We start from the raw sequence: 18732 nt of genomic DNA, 5'->3' as shown, positions 1-18732 counted from the left end.
GGTCGTGGCAATGGAAACAGAGAAACTGGGCCAATTTCAGAGATATTTAGGAAATGAATGGAGAACAAAGTAATAGATGGGGTGTGGGGTGGAGAAGAGGAGAGGGAGGTGCCAAAATGGCTCTAGGTTTCTGCCTTGAGTAACTGGATGAGGAGGACAGATATTGGAAACAGACATTAATTTCTTTGGTTGGGGAGGAGAAGACTAGTTTTGCTGAACTTGAGATGCTATTAAAATATCCAGGAGGAGATTTTTCTCTTTCCTATTCTCTTTCAGTCAATCTTTTGAAAGTATTTTTGATAATGTCTGTTTTGTGTTATTTGCATCTTCAATATACATGGAAATGACTTTCTCCCTTAAAAACTACATACAAACATACGCACATACAGATGAAGTTTCTCTCTCTTACTTCCTACTCTCTTTCACCTCATCACTTACTCACCCCCAAGGTTCTCTGGCCTCTTCTCTTGGTTCTGCAGGTCTGACCAGGAGGAGTGAAAGGGAAAGTGACCTTTGCTGTTCAGTGGCACCAGAATAATGACCGTTATACTGCCTCTTTCCCTCCCCAGAAAGAAGCTAGCAGTAGCTATAGTGGGTGGCTTGCTTATAGCAACCATACTGACCTTTCACAGAACTGGGAAGAACTGGAAGGTATATTTGTCCCCCTTTAGAGGAGTGGGGGAAAGACTAAGAAAATGAGATTAAATTTGAAACTCTATATTCAATATCCTAGACAAACCTATGGGAGATGTTGGGCCCTGGCTCTACTATTCAGAAACTGGGGAATCTTGGGCAAATCACTTAACCTTTCTGAGCTAGTATTCTCATCTGCAAAATAAATACCTACATCTCAGGGTTCCTGTCAGGACTACTGAGAATATAAATCTGCTATACTATACAAATGTTAGTTACAACAATCCTCTGCACTCAGCAATTTCATAAACATGTAGAAAATGCAGATTTACTTTTAAAGTAGGATCAAATTCTGTATGGTTCTATTAACCTGTTTTCTTCACTTAATAATTCATCATCAGCATCTGAAAGTATTAGAAAGACCTATGTCATCATGCTTAATGGCAGTGTAGCAGTCCTATCTATGGATGAGCCAGCGATTTATCTGACCAACCCCTTATCTTTGAACTTTTAGGTTATTCTCAATTTTAAAAAAAATACTATAAATAGTACAGTGACTGATATCTTTGCTCATTTAATCAATTATTTTCTTAGGAGAAAATTTCAAAAGGAAGCTGGATTAAAAAGTGTACACTGGGGGCACTTTTTATCCCAGTTGCCAAAATGCCCTCCAGAAAATTACACCAATTTACATTGCCTATCTGATATGCCAACACTGCAAGTTATATATCTTTTTCCTGTTTGCCAACATAAGCCATGTAAAATGACTTTTTGTTTTAATTCCCATTTCTTAGAAAATTTCTGTGGTTGTTAAACATTTGTAGTTTCTCCTTTTATTTATGTTCTTTTGTCTTTGGGTATTTTAAAAAATACAATTTTTAAATGAAAAAATTTAAATATACAGAAAGGTGGAAAGAACAGTAAAATAAATGTCTGTACATCCACCACTTAGATTCAATAGTTGTACATTTTGGCATAATTACTTTATCTGCCATCTATACACACACACATTTTTTGGGCTAACCACTTAAAGTATAGACTTCGCAACACTTTAAAAAAATATATATATATTTATCTATCTATCTATTTGCGCCAGATCTTAGTTGAGGCATGCGGGATCTAGTTCCCTGACCAGGGATTGAACCCGGGCCCCGTGCATTGGGAGCTCGGAGTTCTTTAACCACTGGACCATCAGGGAAGTCCCAATACTTCTTAATATTTCAACATGCATCTTGGAAAAATAAGGGCATTCTCATACACAACTACAATACAATTATCACAACCTGCAAAAATAACGTACTTCCTTAATATCATCTTCTAATATCTGACCCATATTCAAACATATCTTTGGATCTTTTTTATTCATTAATCTGTTCCTATTTTTATTGATTTTTGAGAGCTCTTTATATACTAAGAATGTTAATCATTAGTTCACTCCTTACTGTGTGACCCTGGACAAAATACTTAAGCTCTTAAACCTTCAATTTCTACATCTGTAAAGCACAGATAATAACAGAGATATATATATACATCATAGGGTTGCTGTAATGATTAAGTAAAAATCATAAAGTGCTTAGCAGAAACAGGCACATTGTAAACACTCAGTAAATTGTAGTTGTTATTTTGAAAATTTTTTTTTCCAGTTTGTTGTTTTTGTTTTTGTTTACAGTGGCTTGCCATACATCCCAACTGTGGGCAAGGAGGTAATATGGGCAGAACACAGTATGGAGAAATAAATGAAACCCTGGAAAATATAAGAGAAACCTCAACACCACCTATTAAAAGACCCAGTAGAGACTTCCCGGGTGGCACAGTGGTTAAGAATCTGCCTGCCAATGCAGGGGACACAGGTTCAATTCCTGGTCTGGGAAGATCCCACATGCCGCGGAGCAACTAAGCCTGGATGTCACAACTACTGAAGCCCGCACACCCTAGAGCCCGTGCTCTGCAACAAGAGGAGCCACTGCAATGAGAAGCCTGCGCACCACAGCGAAGAGTAGCCCCTGCTCACCGCAACTAGAGAAAGTCTGCACACAGCAACGAAGACACAACGCAGCCAAATAAATAAATAGACAAAAGTTAAAAAAAAAAATGGCCCAGTAAAGTTTTCAATCCCCCTTTGACAAATTTGTAAAATAACTGACAATCTTGAATCTGAAATCCATATTCCAAAGATGAATGGCCCTACTGAATTTTAATTTTCCAGAGTTCCCAGCAGCCTCCAGAAAGAAGAGCAAGAAGGAATATTAATGATGGCTTCAGGTAGGAGGACAAAATGCAAATACCAAAATTTTAATAATATTTAATGAGATAATACATGCAAAGTGCTTATAACATAACCTAGAACACAGCATTCAATAAATGTTAGACATTATTACAAAATCCAAATCATTTCTTTTACTGTTGTTAATATGAGATTATGTGGAATACACTGCATAATTGATTTGGTAAACATGAGCTCTGATTCTTTAATACCACCCTGTGTACTGGTATATATATAAGATTAAAGAATATTCTGTACTTTGAAGGTTTAACAGAAGTCACCCCAAATAATCAGGAGCGTAGTGTCCCTTTGAAGGATATGGTTTAATTACTTTTTCAGTTTTGTACATGTTTATTATCCTACTGAGGTTTAGATATATTTTCGTTATTTTATTTTCTTATTGAATTATCCACTTAGTTAGGATTTTTAATTTAAAAGAACAAAATTAATGCATATCATTTCCTTACAATGTTCAATTTATTCTTATCTGCAATTATAACTCTTATCTCACTTCTAAGACTGTATATTTTTCTTCATCCTTTTTCTCAATTAGCATGCTAGAAGTTTTTCTATTTCATTGGATTTTTCATAGTACCATTTCTTGAATGTAACAATTCTACTTCTGTTTACAAAATCATTAATTTCTTCCTCATGTTTACTTACTCTATTTCTTAGACTTATTTTCTTGTTCCCTTTCCAGCTTCTGGCTTTAGATGTAGTCTCTTTTCCTTCTTTCTTGTGTATAAAAAAAAAAATCAAGGCAATAAACATTCCTTTGAGCATCAGTGTAGATCATAATTTTTAAAGTTTTTTAAAAATTGCTTTTTTTTTTTTTTGCGGTCCGCGGGCCTCTCACTGTTGTGGCCTCCCCTGTTGCGGAGCACAGGCTCCGGACGCGCAGGCTCAGCGGCCATGGCTCACAGGCCCAGCCGCTCCGCGGCATGTGGGATCTTCCCAGACCGGGGCACGAACCCGTGTCCCCTGCATCGGCAGGCGGACTCTCAACCACTGCGCCACCAGGGAAGCCCTAAACATTGCTTTTTAAGTAGTCTGCAAATTAAGTTGTTTTTTCAAATTTCCATGTGGCTGAAAATTCCTATCAATCTTTTTTATATTAAGTTCTAAATTTTCTATACTTTGGTCAGAAACATGGCCTGTGTAATTTTCTGCATTTTACAATTTATTAAGATTTTCTTTGGGGCCTAATAATAACATATGGTCAATTCTTATAACCCATTCATGTAATTTTTCAAATATGGTATATTCAAAAATATATTTGTAAGATATCAATGTTAATATATCTATCCTTTATATTAACCTTATTAATTCTAATATTCAGATCTCTATGTTCTTATTTATATTTTTCTTCCTTGATCTGACAAAGATAGCAAAGGCTCCTACCACTGTAGTTTCTTTTTATTTTTTTCTCCCATTTCTAACTTTTTGATCTACATTCTCTGCTTTAACGTTACTTGAGACATAAACTGCTTATCAACACTAGAAGACCTATGGTTCTCAGTTAATACTCATCTGTCTTGAGAATCTGGCTTTGTCTGATATTAATGCTATGATCCATGATTTATTTTTGTAGGGATTTGTCTGACATACCTTTGCCTGCTATTTTGCTTTTAAAATTTTAACACCTTTACTGAAATATAATTCATATACCATACATATTAGTTTCCTATGGTTGCCACAAAGTATCACAAACTTGTTGGCTTAAAACAAGAGAAATTCGTTCTCTTAGTTTCACAGGCTCAAGCTGTTGGCAGGGCTGGTTGTTCTGGAGGCTCTAAGGGAGAATCCATTTTCTCATCTTGCCTAGCTGCCGTCTACCACATATTCCTTCACTCTTGACCCCTTCCCTGCACCCACCCTCTTGCTTCTGCCAACACATCTCCTACTTCTACATCAATCTCCTTTTGTCTCCCTCTTATATAAAGACACTCTGATTAGATTTAGGGCCTACCTGAACAATCCAGGGTAATGTCCCCATCTCAAAAATCTTTAACTTAACCACACCTGCAAAGTCCTTTTTGCCATATAGTAACACTCAAAGGTTCCAGGGATTTGGATCTGTATATCTTTGGTGGCCGTTCATTAATCAGCCTACCACACACACCATACAATTCACCTGTTTAAAGTGTACAATTCACTCTTTTAAATATCCGTAGGGTCATGTAATAAGCATTATCATAATCTATTCCCCCTAAAAGAAACTCCATACCACTAGCTGTCACTCTCCATTCCTTCATCCCCCTTCTCCAACCTGGCAACCACTAACCTACTTTCTGTCTCTATAGCTTTGACTATTCTGGACACTGCACATAAATGAAATCATACAACATGTGGCCTTTTGTGAATGGATTATTTCACTTAGCACAATGTTTTCAAGGATCATCCATGCCGTAATATTTATCAGTACTTCATTCCTTTTTATTGCTGAGTAATATTACACTGTATAGATAATACAACTTTTTTTAATCCATTCATCAGCTGATGGACATTTGGGTTATTTCCACTTTGTGGCTATTATGAATAATGCTGCTATGAACACTGTTATATATTTTTGTATGTAAGTTTTGCTGCAATGAACACTGTGTGTATAAGTTTTGTTTTCAGTTCTCTTGGGGCGCTGGGTCATATGTAACTTTGCTTTTAACATTTTGAGAAATTGCCGAAGTTTTCCAAAGCAGCTGCATCATTTTACATTCCCAACAGCAATGTATGGGGCTTCCAATTTCTCGACATCCCAACACTTATTATTGTCCATCTTTTTTATTACAGTCATCCTAGTAGGTGTGAAGTATTTCATCGTAGTTTTGATTTTCATTTCCCTAATGATTATTTATAAAGTGCTCATGTGCTTCCTGGCCATTTCTATATTTTCTTTGGAGAAATATCTATTCAGATTCTTTGCCATTTTAAATTGGGTTAATTGTTTTTTGTTTTTGTTTTGGCCGCACTGCACGGCTTGTGGGATCTTAGTTCCATGACCAGGAATCGAACCCATGCCCCCTGCAGTGGAAGCATGGAGTCCTAACCACTGAATCACCAGGGAATTCCAGGTTAATTGTCTTTTCATTGTTGAGTTATAATAGTTCTTTATATATTCTGGATAGAAATTCTGTATCAGGTACATAATTGGCAAATATTTTTTCCCATTCTGTGGATTGTATTTTCACTTTCTTGATGGTATAGTTTGCATCTACTTTGAACATTTGTGAGTCACTGTAAGTATGTCACATAAATTAAATAGAATTGGGTTCTGATTTGGGTTGTTGTTGTTCCAATCTAAAAGCAAATCTTTATTTTTAACAACAATATAAATATAGTATTTATATTTATGGTTTATAACAGAATCAATTGGTCTCACTTATATTCCTTTGTTCTATACTTTGTGTTTTGTTTTTTTTTTAAATTCCTCCCCTTATTTTCTATCTTTTGTGTATAGACTTTCTTTCCTCTTTAGTGGTCTGGAAGACATATTTTGTCTCTAATTCTACTGGCATTTATTCTTTAGCCTATATTTATCAAGTGTCAGTCAACAGAAAAATATCTCCTGCATTTTCTCAGTTTAGGCTATCATATGACCATTTTTTCCTGTTTCATAGAGTCTGTAACTTTTTGTATTCTATGGAGGACTCCAACAGTTTTCTAACACTTTCTTTTGAATTTTTCAGTGAGTAATTTTCAGAGGTATTTTTCTGAGTCTTCCAGATGAGGCTTTTTCATAGATCACATTATTATTAGTAATACTATCTAAAAATTTTAATACTGAAGAAGACATGCCCAGATTTCATGTTTGTCAACTACATGAGGGCTGCCTGTTAGGTACCATTTTGCACTAGAAGCCATCACCATATTCCTGTAAGAAAAGGTCCTAATATGCATCCTATTCTGGGGCCTCGGGAATTTAAAGGAAAACTCAAAACAAAACTCAAAAATGTTAAGAAAGAACCACAACATCTGTGTGTGTGAAAAAAAATACACTAAAATCTCAACTGATTACTAATTCTGAACTCTTGAAATGTCTGTTCAATGTGGGAGATCTAATAAATGTTATTGTAAGCTAATAAATCTTATCCTAGTAAAAATAAAATGCAATTTAAATCTGGACAGATCATCATTCTACAAATGATTCAAAGTTATTTCAGCCAGAAATGAGTAGTTCACATAGTATAAGTATACAAGGGTAAAATACTATTTTTATAAAGTTAGCTATGGATAAATATATAATCAAAATATTCAACTATATTTCAAAATTGAAGCAGTGTTAAATCAATTCTTTGAAGAAATACAAGAGATTTAAAATATGCAACTCAGACTTCCCTGGTGTTGCAGTGGTTAAGAATCTGCCTGCCAGGGCTTCCCTGGTGGCGCAGTGGTTGAGAGTCCGCCTGTGGATGCAGGGGAAACGGGTTCGTGCCCCAGTCCAGGAAGATCCCAGGAAGATCCCACATGCCGCGGAGCAGCTGGGCCCGTAAGCCATGGCCGCTGAGCCTGCGTGTCCGGAGCCTGTGCTCCTCAACGGGAGAGGCCACAACAGTGAGAGGCCCGCGTACCGCAAAAAAAAAAAAAAGAATCCGCCTGCCAATGCAGGGGACATGGGTTCAATCCCTGGTCTGGGGAGATCCCACATGCCGCGGAGCAACTAAGCCCGTGCACCACAACTACTGAGCCTGTGCTCTAGAGCCTGCAAGCCACAACTACTGAGCCCGCGGTACCACAACTCCTGAAGCCCATGCACCTAGAGCCCGTGCTCCGCAACAAGAGAAGCCACCGCAATGAGAAGCCCGCGCACCACAACAAGAGTAGCTCCCGCCCGCTGCAACTAGAGAAAGCTCGAGTGCAGCAACGAAGACCCAACGCAGCCAAAAAATTAATTATTTTTTTAAGTTAAAAAAGTAAAATAAAATATGCAACTCAGATATCAGTGATCAATAAAATGCTCCCAGGTTTGCCTCATGAAGTTCACATCTTGAGTAAACACCATTTGTTTCTGACATAATCAGTAATATTCTTACAAAATCTTGCATTGGTTTCTTAAAGAACACAACGTCATTTTTTCCATTGCATCTGATGAGGTAAAATACCTTGTTATGGAAAGTAGAAACAGAAATGATCTTTTTATATTGATCTGCATAAAGGAGTTTGAAAACCAGGCCCAACTCCAACCTCTGGATGAAGGGAAGATAGAATAACTATTGTGCTAGACTAAGGATCAAAAAAATATGAACAACAACCCACAGAAAACAAACGGTATCTGAGAACACAACTCAAGTTTTCTTACCACATTCTCCAAAGGTGCTGCACCGAACACTTTAAAGACAGGGTTGGGTTTGGAGGGTGAGATACAAAGGACAATAGCTTGCTGTCCTACTCGAGTAGTATATTCATCTAATGTGGCTCGAAGTTTCCTGAATCAGAGAATGAAAAGAAACAAAAACAGTTAAAGAAGATAGAAATTACAGCGATACAGACACAAGATTTACTTTGACTTGGGACAATTTATTCTGATTAGATATGTTTCTTTTACCTGAATTGTGAAAAGGAAGCGTGTGAGGTTTAATATCCTGTTCAGTAGAAATATGCGCATACCTTTGTCCTGAAGACCCACGATTAGCTCACTGATAGATATAAGGGTCTACCTCAGGTTTACCTCAGGACACAGCCATGACACAATGCTGAACACAGCGAGTATCATACTTCCTGATCTCATCAATACCAAAGGGGTTTTCTCTTACTGCTGCAAAGATTAATGCTGAGATATCCTCTTATAGACTTTATTATATCAACTCCATGTTTAATGAAGGGGCCTTAAATCACCTGCTTCTAATTTCTTTGACCGATATAATCATTGTTTATGTCTTACTGACATAATTTTATCCAAAAATACTACTTCAAAAATGTTGCCATTTGCAGATTTTCATTGTGATATAAACAATAATTCTTAGTCCCGAAGTATTTTACAAATGAGGATGGAGTAAAAGAGCTTTTTCAAATATATCAACATTGGATGAAAGAGAAACACTGTCCTTTCCCTCTGAAATCATGGGAGATTAAAGTTCTACATCCTGTAATTCTTCTGGGAACTTGGTCTACCCTTTCAAGGGACTGGTGAGTCATGCCAATTCAAATGAAGCAAAGCCAACATATCACAAGAAAGTTTTCCATCTTTCTCCAAAAGCATGTACTATTGTGTCTATGCCCATTATAGAAAAAATATTTCTATAAATAATACATTCTAATTCCTCCTGCCTGTACTATCATTAAAGGAAATGGAATTTATCATTAAAGGAAAGGAAATTTTTTGGCCCATCTAGTGGTATATAACTTCTTTGCTGAAAGCTACTGTTAAGTACTTTCTGGATTTTCCCTTCAGTTTCTTACTTATGTTCTTAATACAGACTATATTTTCCAGCTTTTGTCACATATCATTTACATGGACTGGCACTCTGAATTCAACATTCCAGTAAACATCTTAAGTATTTGGATATAGTATTTAAAACACTACAAGAAGAAACTTCTGGAACATTTTATAGACTAAATTTCTTATCATATATGAATACATGTTATGCAACCTGTCAAAATATTAAGTCCTCCATGCACCACATCTGTGTAATAATCTTTCTTTGCAACCTACAAACTCTTCAGAAGAAATAAAACTGAGCAAAGGACCACATACCAAACAAGAAATTTGGTGGCATTCCTTGAAGGAATGAAGATCGAAAATATATTCACTGTCTCCAATTCCTCTCTTCCCATTCTGTCTTGAAGACACTCCAGTTCTTTCATCCTTACTGCTCCTTTGAAAACACTCTTGTCAAGTTCAATCATGACCTCCATGTTGCTAAATCTAATGGTCAATTTGCATCTTACTCAACCTGTCAGCAGCATTTGACAGTGCTGATCACATGCCCCCCTTCTTGAAACACTTTTTGCACTTGGTTTCCAGAATACCACTCTCTTGGTTTTCCTCCTGACTCACTGGTTGTTTCTTAGACTCCTTTGATAATTCCTCTCATTTCTCTAACCCCTAAGGGGTAAAGTGCTTCGGTCCACACTCATTCCCTAGGTGATCTCTTCCAGACTCATAGTTTCAAATACTACCAATGTGCTTGTATCTTCAGCTAAGGTCTCTCCTTTGAATTATAGACTCATATACCCAACTGCTTATTCTGTATCTCCACTTAATGGTTAAGAGGTATCACAGACTTAATGTATCCAAACCAAATTCCCGATTCTGCCCTACCCTCACTCTCATACTTGATCCTCTTCCAGTAAGTGTCATCTCAATCCTTCCAGGAATCAGACCAGAAACCCTGAGGTCACCCTTCACTCCTTTTTTTCTCTCACACAGCACATCCAATCCATCAAGGAATCATATTGGGGTTACTTTTGAAATACATCCAGAACCTGACCACCTCTTGCTGCCTTTGCTACTGCCACATTGGTTTTAAGACACTGTCATTTCTGGCCTGGATTACTACAATAACCTCCTAATTGGTCTCCCTGCTTCCATTCTTGTACCCCCAAAGACTATTCTCAACACAGTAGCCTGAGTGATACTTTTAAAACACAAGCCAGATCATATCATTGCTTTGACCAAAAGTCTTCATTGACTTCCTATGTCACTCCGAGTAAGAGTCAAAGCCCTTATATTGGACCAGAAGATGCCATGGTGTGGCTCTCCACTACTACTCTGACCACACCTCCTCTCATTCTTTCCCTAGTTGTTCCTCAAACATGTCTAACACATTCCTTCCCACTTCAGAACCTTTGCTCTTACTATTTCCTCTGCCCAAAAAGTTTTTCCCCTAGACATCAACATGGTTGCCCTTATACTTACTTCAGGTCTCTGTTCAAAGGCTGGCTTATGAAAGAAGACCATTCCTATAGAAAAAGAGAAACTACTATATCCCCCCTAATCCCCTAAACCTTTCTATTTTCCTTACTCTGCTTTGTTGTTTCCCATAGCACTTTCATCATCTGACGTATTACATACCTGTTTATTTTCTTTTTCCCTCCACTAGAATATAAGCTCGTTAAGGGAATTTATTTTGTTAACTGTTGTATTCCCAAGGCCTAGAACAATGCCTGGCACATAGCAGGCATATAAGTTTTCTCTGAATGAATTAATGTGATACTACTCATCTGTTAATCATACTTCTAGTTTCATTTATTTATCTTGCAAGAGTACTTTAAAGTCTAATTCTGTCATCAAAGAATTTAACTTGATGTCCCTTGATGAACCTAATAAGGTATAGTCTAACTCTGTCATCCACTCCATAAAGTATTTGAGGAACAGCAACAATATGAGAAAGGAAGCCCTCACCTAAGCAAACGTGTTTGCTGTCTCTTCCGGATAGACGGATTAGACTCAAACACATGAGGCCGTTTCCGTTTCTTTCCTGTTGCCACAGCAGCAGCAGCAGCCATTCCCACAGGACCTGAAATAAGAAGGGATGCGCTGAGATTAGGCAGAGCCTGTTAGCTATACAAGGCAGAAAACAATCAGAGGTACAAAAAAGTAGCACTTATTTCCTCATATGTTATCAATAAATATAGATACTCCTGATATCAATATACTTCACCACTGTTCAACATGGATCATTTTTTAGTTTACCATTAAAACTTACAACAAATCTTTTTAAAAAGTAAATGACTTATACTTCCCCGCCACACACCAGCTTGAATTTTATATAATGTGTTTTTTTGTTTTGTTTTGTCAGCATACCCATACTGTTAAGGCAATATTCTCCAAGGTGCTAGATGAAATTGCAGCATTGAGAGGAACAGTTTGCCAAAACAAAAAAGTCGCAGATTTCAAATTTTGTTTCCATCCCCATGTCCCTCTATCCATTACTCCAAGAAACTGCCAAGTTAAGGAAGTCAGAGAAAATCACTCATACCTGGAACTCCAATACCACCACACCACATATAAGAGAAATATCTAGAAGGATACCATCTTAATCGGAAATTTTTTTTTCTGTATCTGAGAATTATGCCCTAAATGGAGCTGTTGACCACAAGGTCATGTTGATGAAAGCATCCTGGCAGGAAAGAGATGAAAACTGTCCCACTCTAAGGAAAAAATGTTAATAAAATTTGGTCTGGTTTGCCCTGAAACTAATAACTGAAAGAAAGGGTAGGCCTCAAGGAATTATTACAGTCTCCGATTCAGGCAATCTCAACATATCAAGGGCATTCCTTTTTTTAAACAAAACAAAAAACCCGACAATCCACCTTCATCCCTATTTGTGAACCCTGTAAAAGGCTTAAATGAAAATTAGGTTTAAGTGCTCACGTTATCCTAGCATATATGTTCTATAAGTGGCTCAATTAAAATAGGCCTCCCTATTTTAATCTAGATGATCCTCTCTACATGTTGTTTAGTAGTATACTCAGTCTGACTTAAATAAACTCCTCTAAAGAGCCCCAAAGTAATTAAAGAATAAATTAATGCCTCTTACCTTCCTTTCCATCATAAACAGCTGGTAGAGGAAAAAAATCTTATTGATGCATTTTTTCCAACATTTAATTTTTTAAAAATTGAGGTAATAACACTTAACATGAGATCAACTGCCTTAACAAAATTTTAAGTGTACAGTACAGTACTGTTAACTATAGGCACAATGTTGTATAGTAGATCTCTAGAAACGTATTCATCTGGCAGCACTGAAACTTTATGCTGTTAACAGCAACTCCCCATTTCCACACCCCAGCCCCTGGCAGCCACCATTCTACTCTCTGCTTCTAAGAGTTTGAATATGATACCTCAAATAAGTGGAACCATGCAGTAGCTGTCCTTCTGACCTGGTGTATCTTACTTAGCATAATGCCCTCAAGGTTCATTCATGTTGTCATATATGGTAAGATTTCCTCTTTCTTTAAGGCTGAATAATATTCCATATATACATACCACACTTCCTTTATCCATTTATCTGTCAATGGACATTTAGGTTGTTTCCACATCTTGACTACTGTGAATAATGCTGCAATGAATACAGGAATGCAAATATCTCTACGAGGTCCTGACTTCAATTCTTTTGAATAAACATCCATAGGTAGAATTGCTGCATCATATGGTAGCTGTTATTTTTAATTTTTTAAGGAACTTTCATACTGTTTTCCACAGGGGCTGAACCATTTTACATTCTCACCAACAGCATACAAGGGTTCCAATTTCTCCACATCCTCGCCAATACTTATTTTTTGGTTTTCTGATAATAGCCATCCTAACAGGGGTGAGGTGGTCTCTCAACTGTGGTTTTAATTTATATGTCCCTGATGATTAGTGATGTTGAGCATCTTTTCATACACTTACTTTTTGGCCATTTGTATTGTCTTTAGGGAGATGTCTATTCAAGTCCTTTGTCCATTTTAAAATCAGGTTATTTGTTATGCTATTGAGTTGTGGGAGCCCAACACTTTATTATTAAAACTTTAAAATATATTAAAAAAACTTCAACATATATAGCAAAGTTGAAAGACCTTTACAGTGAACATTCATATATCTACCACCTAGATTCTACCATTAACATTTTAGTATATGTAACTATCCATCTTTCTACACGTTCATCAACCCATATTGGGTTTTTTTTAATGCATTTCAAAGTAAACTGCAGTATGATCCCCCTAAATACTTCAGTAGGAATATCATTAGCTAGAGTTTAATATTTATTCACAATTTTTTTCTTTTGAGGTAAAATTTACATATTACAAAATGTACAAATCATTCAATAAATTTTCAAAAATGCATACAACTATGAAACCCAATCCCCTACTAAGATATATAATAGTATCATCACTACAAAATTTCTCTCATGTCCCTTCCCAATCAGTTCCCACGGTACCTCCCACCATAAGAACACAATTACTGTTTTTTCACCCTACATTAGTTTTGCCTATTCTAGAGCTTCAAATTAATGGAATCATACAGTATCTACCCTTTTGTGTAAGATTTCTTTCAATTAGAATAATTTTTTTAAGATTTGTCCATGTCGTTATATGTATCAGTAGATTGTTCCTTTTTATTGCTGAGTAATACTCCAGAGTATGAATAAACCACAGTTTATCCATTATTCTACTGATGGTCACTTTGGCTATTTCTAGTTTTAGGTATTATGAATAAAGCTGCTTAACTAAATTAATTAATTAATGCAGTTTAAATAAAAATCCTCATTTTTTTGTGTGGAACTTGATAAAGTTATTCTAAATTTTAAATGGAAGTGCAAAGGCCTAAGAATAGCCAAAACAATTTCTGAAGATTTTAAAAAGGAGGCAGAGGCACTCATCCTACCAAGTATCAGTAGTTACTATAAGGCTACAGTCTTTAAGACAGAGTGGAACTGACTGAAAGATAGACAAATAAACCAACACAACTGACTCGAGAGTTCACAAACACCCTTCTGTGTCAGAAGACAGAGGTGGGAAAAGGATGGATAATTAAAAGTATGGTGCCGGAGTAACTGACTGTCTGCATGGAAAAATAATGAAAGTAGATTCATACATCATACTATACATGAAAATAAATTCCAGGTGGATTAAAGGGCTAAATGTAAAACAAAAACATCAATAAAACAACAAAAATAAACTTTATAACTTCTACAATAAACTAACTGGAAAGTATTTATAAACTCAGGGTTAAGAAGAACTGCTTAAACAAGACTCCAAAAGCATAAACTGTAAGGTAAAACACTAATAATTTCACAATAATATAAATCAAAACCTTTATGGACAAAAAGAAGTAACAAAAAATTGGGGAGGGAGTGGGCAACAAACTAGGAGATAATTGCAATACATATTACCAAGAAAACACTAGTATTAAAAAATATCAATAACTCTTTAAAAAAAAAAGACAATACATTTGGAAAATGGACAAAGGAAATATGCAAAATAAGAAAAGTTAATAGTCAATAAAGTTCTGACATGATGCTCTATCTTGTCTTCCCTCACTGGCTGGAACCTCTTGCTCAGACAAGCAAATTAAACCAACACTGAGACACTGTTTCATACCCATCGGACTGGCAAAAATGAAAAACAATTGACAATATCAAATGTGGTGAGGATGAGAAGCAACAGGCACTCTAGTACACTGCTTGTGGGAATGCAAATGAATAAAACTATTTGGAAAGACACTTGAGATATCTAGTAAAGTTGAAAATGTGCCTATCTTTGCCCTCCAATTCCCCTCCTGGTTATACCCTCAAGCAGTGTTTTTGTTTTGTTTTGTTTTTTTAAGCAGTGCTTTTTAAACTGCGGATTTCCACCTGTTGGTGGCTCATGAGTAGTTTTTGTTTCTGTTTTTTTAATAAAATGGAATAAAGTAAAGAGATTACAACACATGAGAGTGTGTCACTTGCAGGAGGAGTTAAGTATTGCTTCATGAGAAATTATTATTTTAGTTATATGTGCATCTGTTTATTCTAGATCACAATGTATTACTGTGGGACACTGTCAAAAGAACTTTGAAAACCAAAGCCAAGAGATCTCTCAATGTGTACAAGAAAACATATAAAATAATTTTCATTTGCAGCAATTGTAAATACCAAAAAATTATAAACAACCTAAGTGTTCTCCCAATATACAACATACTTAGATAATGAATGGAATACTAAATAACAGTCAAAATGAAAACATCTAGCCACATTATCAACATAAATGAATCTCAGAAAAATAATACTGAATGAAGTACACACTGTTAGACAAAAAATATCAGAGTGATACCATTTATATTGAATTTAACACATGCAAAAACAATGTTAAATATTGTTTACTGATAAAACACATACAAAAAAATATGAAAGACATGTAAGAGAATGATAAAGACCAAATTCAGAATAGTGGTTACTTCAGTAGAGAGAGAGAAGGAAATAGGATTAGAAAAAGCAGTAACCAGCTACCCCTCCTGCTCCGTTTACCTTATACTTCATTATATTCTTCAGAGCCATCAGTGCTTTATGAAATTATTTTACTTTATTATTTGTACCCTTCTCTCCACCACTGGTCTGTAAGCTCCTTTAGGAGCAAGCTCTTGCCAGTCTTTGTTCACAGTACTATATATAATACTATAAGGCATATAATATTGATAATTCCTCAATAACTGTTGAATGATTCAGTGGTAAATCATTTCTACCAGTTGGGCCTCAGTTTCCACATCTGCCACATGAAAGGGTTAAAGTTCTTTGCTAATCTTAAAACTATGACAGGGGCTTCCCTGGTGGTGCAGTGGTTGAGAAGTCTGCCTGCCGATGCAGGGGACACGGGTTCGTGTCCCGGTCCGGGAAGATCCCACATGCTGCGGAGCGGCTGGGCCCGTGAGCCATGGCCGCTGAGCCTGCGTGTCCGGAGCCTGTGCTCTGCAGCGGGAGAGGCCACAACAGTGAGAGGCCCGCGTACCGCAAAAAAAAAAAAAAAAAAAAAACTATGACAGTGCAGTACAGTTATGTCGCAAAACTGTGCCTCAAAAGCATCTTCCATCCTAGGAAAGAAGTTGAACTGGATTTATTGTGTTAGGATGCCCTCTTCTGGGAAGTATAAAAATTTCAAAACAAATATTTCACAAACATTTTATGTGTGTTTTGTCACTAAGCCTTATTTTTAAATTCACCATTCCAGAAATACACAGTAGATAACACCTGATAGGAATAAGTTTATTTTCATTGCAGCTCTCTTCTTCACCTTAAATACAGCATAAACTAAAAAAAAATGTAGTATTTTGGCCATTTCTGATCATTGATTTCCTGTCCAGCTTTTCCTAAATATCTTCTAACATCAGTGTTCCTTATACAATATTAGACCCATCCAAGCATGGTCTACATGTAGTCTTCCACACAGTGCTAAATATACAATGTAAATAGCAAAGAGAATGACACAAAGTATCACTCAGCTTTAAGTCATTTAGAGGCCCAGAAGAAAACCTCAAAACCTGGGCTTCCCTGGTGGCACAGTGGTTGAGAGTCTGCCTGCCGATGCTGGGGACACAGGTTCGTGCCCCCGGCTGGGAAGATCCCACGTGCCGCAGAGCGGCTGGGCCCGTGAGCCATGGCCGCTGAGCCTGCACGTCCAGAGCCTGTGCTCCACAACAGGAGAGGCCACAACAGTGAGAGGCCTGTGTACCACAAAAAAAAAAAAAAAAGAAAAAGAAAACCTCAAAACCTTAAATTGGATTAAGATGATCCAGGATTGCTAGTGCCCTCAGGCATTTGGTAGAAGCAAACAAAAATCCTCTCTAGAGGTGGATAATATTATTCTAGTTCCCAAATTATTTCTGAAAATGGTTTTCCAAACACACACACATCCAGCATTCATCCAAATATAACCAATATGTGAAGAGAAAAACCAACATGAACAAGAAACAGCACTAGTAACATATCACAGGAACAGACCCATAGGCACTTCAGAAAGTAAAATGACTAAATGGCCTGTAAAATCATAACTCTTACTTTTCTCATAGATATTAACAAAAAAAAATATTTTTTCTATAATAACTGAAAACTGTAATACTGCAAATTTGGGAGGGAGAAAAAAAACTCTAGAAATTCTAAAACTAGAAAACAAAACCATTACCAAAACTAATAACTCAATGGACAGACTTAAAATCACCTTAGACATAGCTGAAGAAAAAAATTAATAAACTGGAAGACCGTCTGCAGAAACTACATAGAATGAAGCATGAAGAGACAAAAGGGTAGTAATACAGAACAGAAGGAAAGAGACATAAAGGCTTCAATATGAAGACTAATATATTTAATTGGAGTCAAAGAAGGAAAAGAGATGGAATGGAGGGGACGCAAAACTGAAGCAAAATGTATGGCTAAGATTTTCCAGGATTGATGAAAGACATCAATCCAAAGATTCAAGATGTTTAAAGGAACTGTAAACAGAATAAATGAGAAGAAATCCAGAGCCAGCTATATCACAAAAACTAAAGACAGAGAAAATCTTAAAAGCAGTGGAGGAGGGGTCTGTGTGGGAGATAACCTTCCAAGGAACAGCTGTTAGAATGAAAAAGCTGAATGCTCAAAAGCAAGAATGGAAACCAGAGACAGTGGAATAGCATCTTCAATATGAGGAGAGAAAATAACTGCCAACCTAGAATTCCACACCTAGGGAGACCATCCTTCAAGACTGAAGGTTAAATAAAGACATTCTCAGGTAAGCAAAAACTAAGAGACTTTACTACTAGCAGAACCACGCTGAAGGAAATAAAATGGTATCTTTAGGCAGAAGAAAAATTCTCAGAAGGCAAGTGGGATATAAGGGGGAAAATTAACACTGACTATGTATAAAACAAAAATAATGTCGTATAGGGCTTAAAATATACAAAGAATTAACACACAGAACAACAACAGCATATAGGTCAGAAGCAGGGGAATGAAATTCAAGTGTTCTAAGAAACTTGCATTATCCCTAAAAAGAACAAAAGTACCATTTACATAAGACTCTGAAATAAGTGAAGGGTGTATATTTCTAGGTGTACCACTAATAGCAAAAGTATGCATAACTTCCAAACAAGAAAAAAATGAAACAAAAACTTTTCAATCACTCCAAAAGAAAATTGAAGGAAAAGTAAACAGAACAAGTGAGACAAAGGGAAAGCATATAGTAAACATGATAAATTTAAACCCAAATATATCAGTGATTACATTTAATGTAAATGGACTAAATGCTTGAGTTAAAAGTGAAGAGTGGGGACTTCCCTGGTGGCACAGTGGTTAAGAACCTGCCTGCCAATGCAGGGGACACAGGTTCGAGGCCTGGTCTGGGAAGATCCCACATGCTGCAGAGCCACTAAGCCCGTGCGCCACAACTACTGAGCCTGCGCTCTA

At 36.6% G+C, this 18732-nt stretch overlaps 1 protein-coding gene across 5 annotated transcripts in view; it reads right to left on the bottom strand.

Moving 5' to 3' along the window:
- NRF1 (nuclear respiratory factor 1) overlaps nt 1-18732 on the bottom strand; it is a 136077-nt gene that overhangs the window by 69410 nt on the left and 47935 nt on the right. For all 5 annotated transcript variants that reach the window (XM_082846011.1, XM_082846007.1, XM_082846010.1 and 2 more), the window contains exons 3-4: nt 11235-11349; nt 8190-8316 (exon numbers count right to left, since the gene is read on the bottom strand). In XM_082846011.1, coding sequence (XP_082702137.1) covers nt 8190-8316; nt 11235-11349 — 242 coding nt within the window. The remainder of the gene's footprint in view (nt 1-8189; nt 8317-11234; nt 11350-18732) is intronic.

The sequence above is a fragment of the Leucopleurus acutus genome, assembly GCF_964270905.1.
Source record: "Leucopleurus acutus genome assembly, chromosome: 9".
NCBI classification, from domain to species: Eukaryota; Metazoa; Chordata; class Mammalia; order Artiodactyla; family Delphinidae; genus Leucopleurus; species Leucopleurus acutus.
This window is presented reverse-complemented; position numbering and strand designations above follow the sequence as displayed.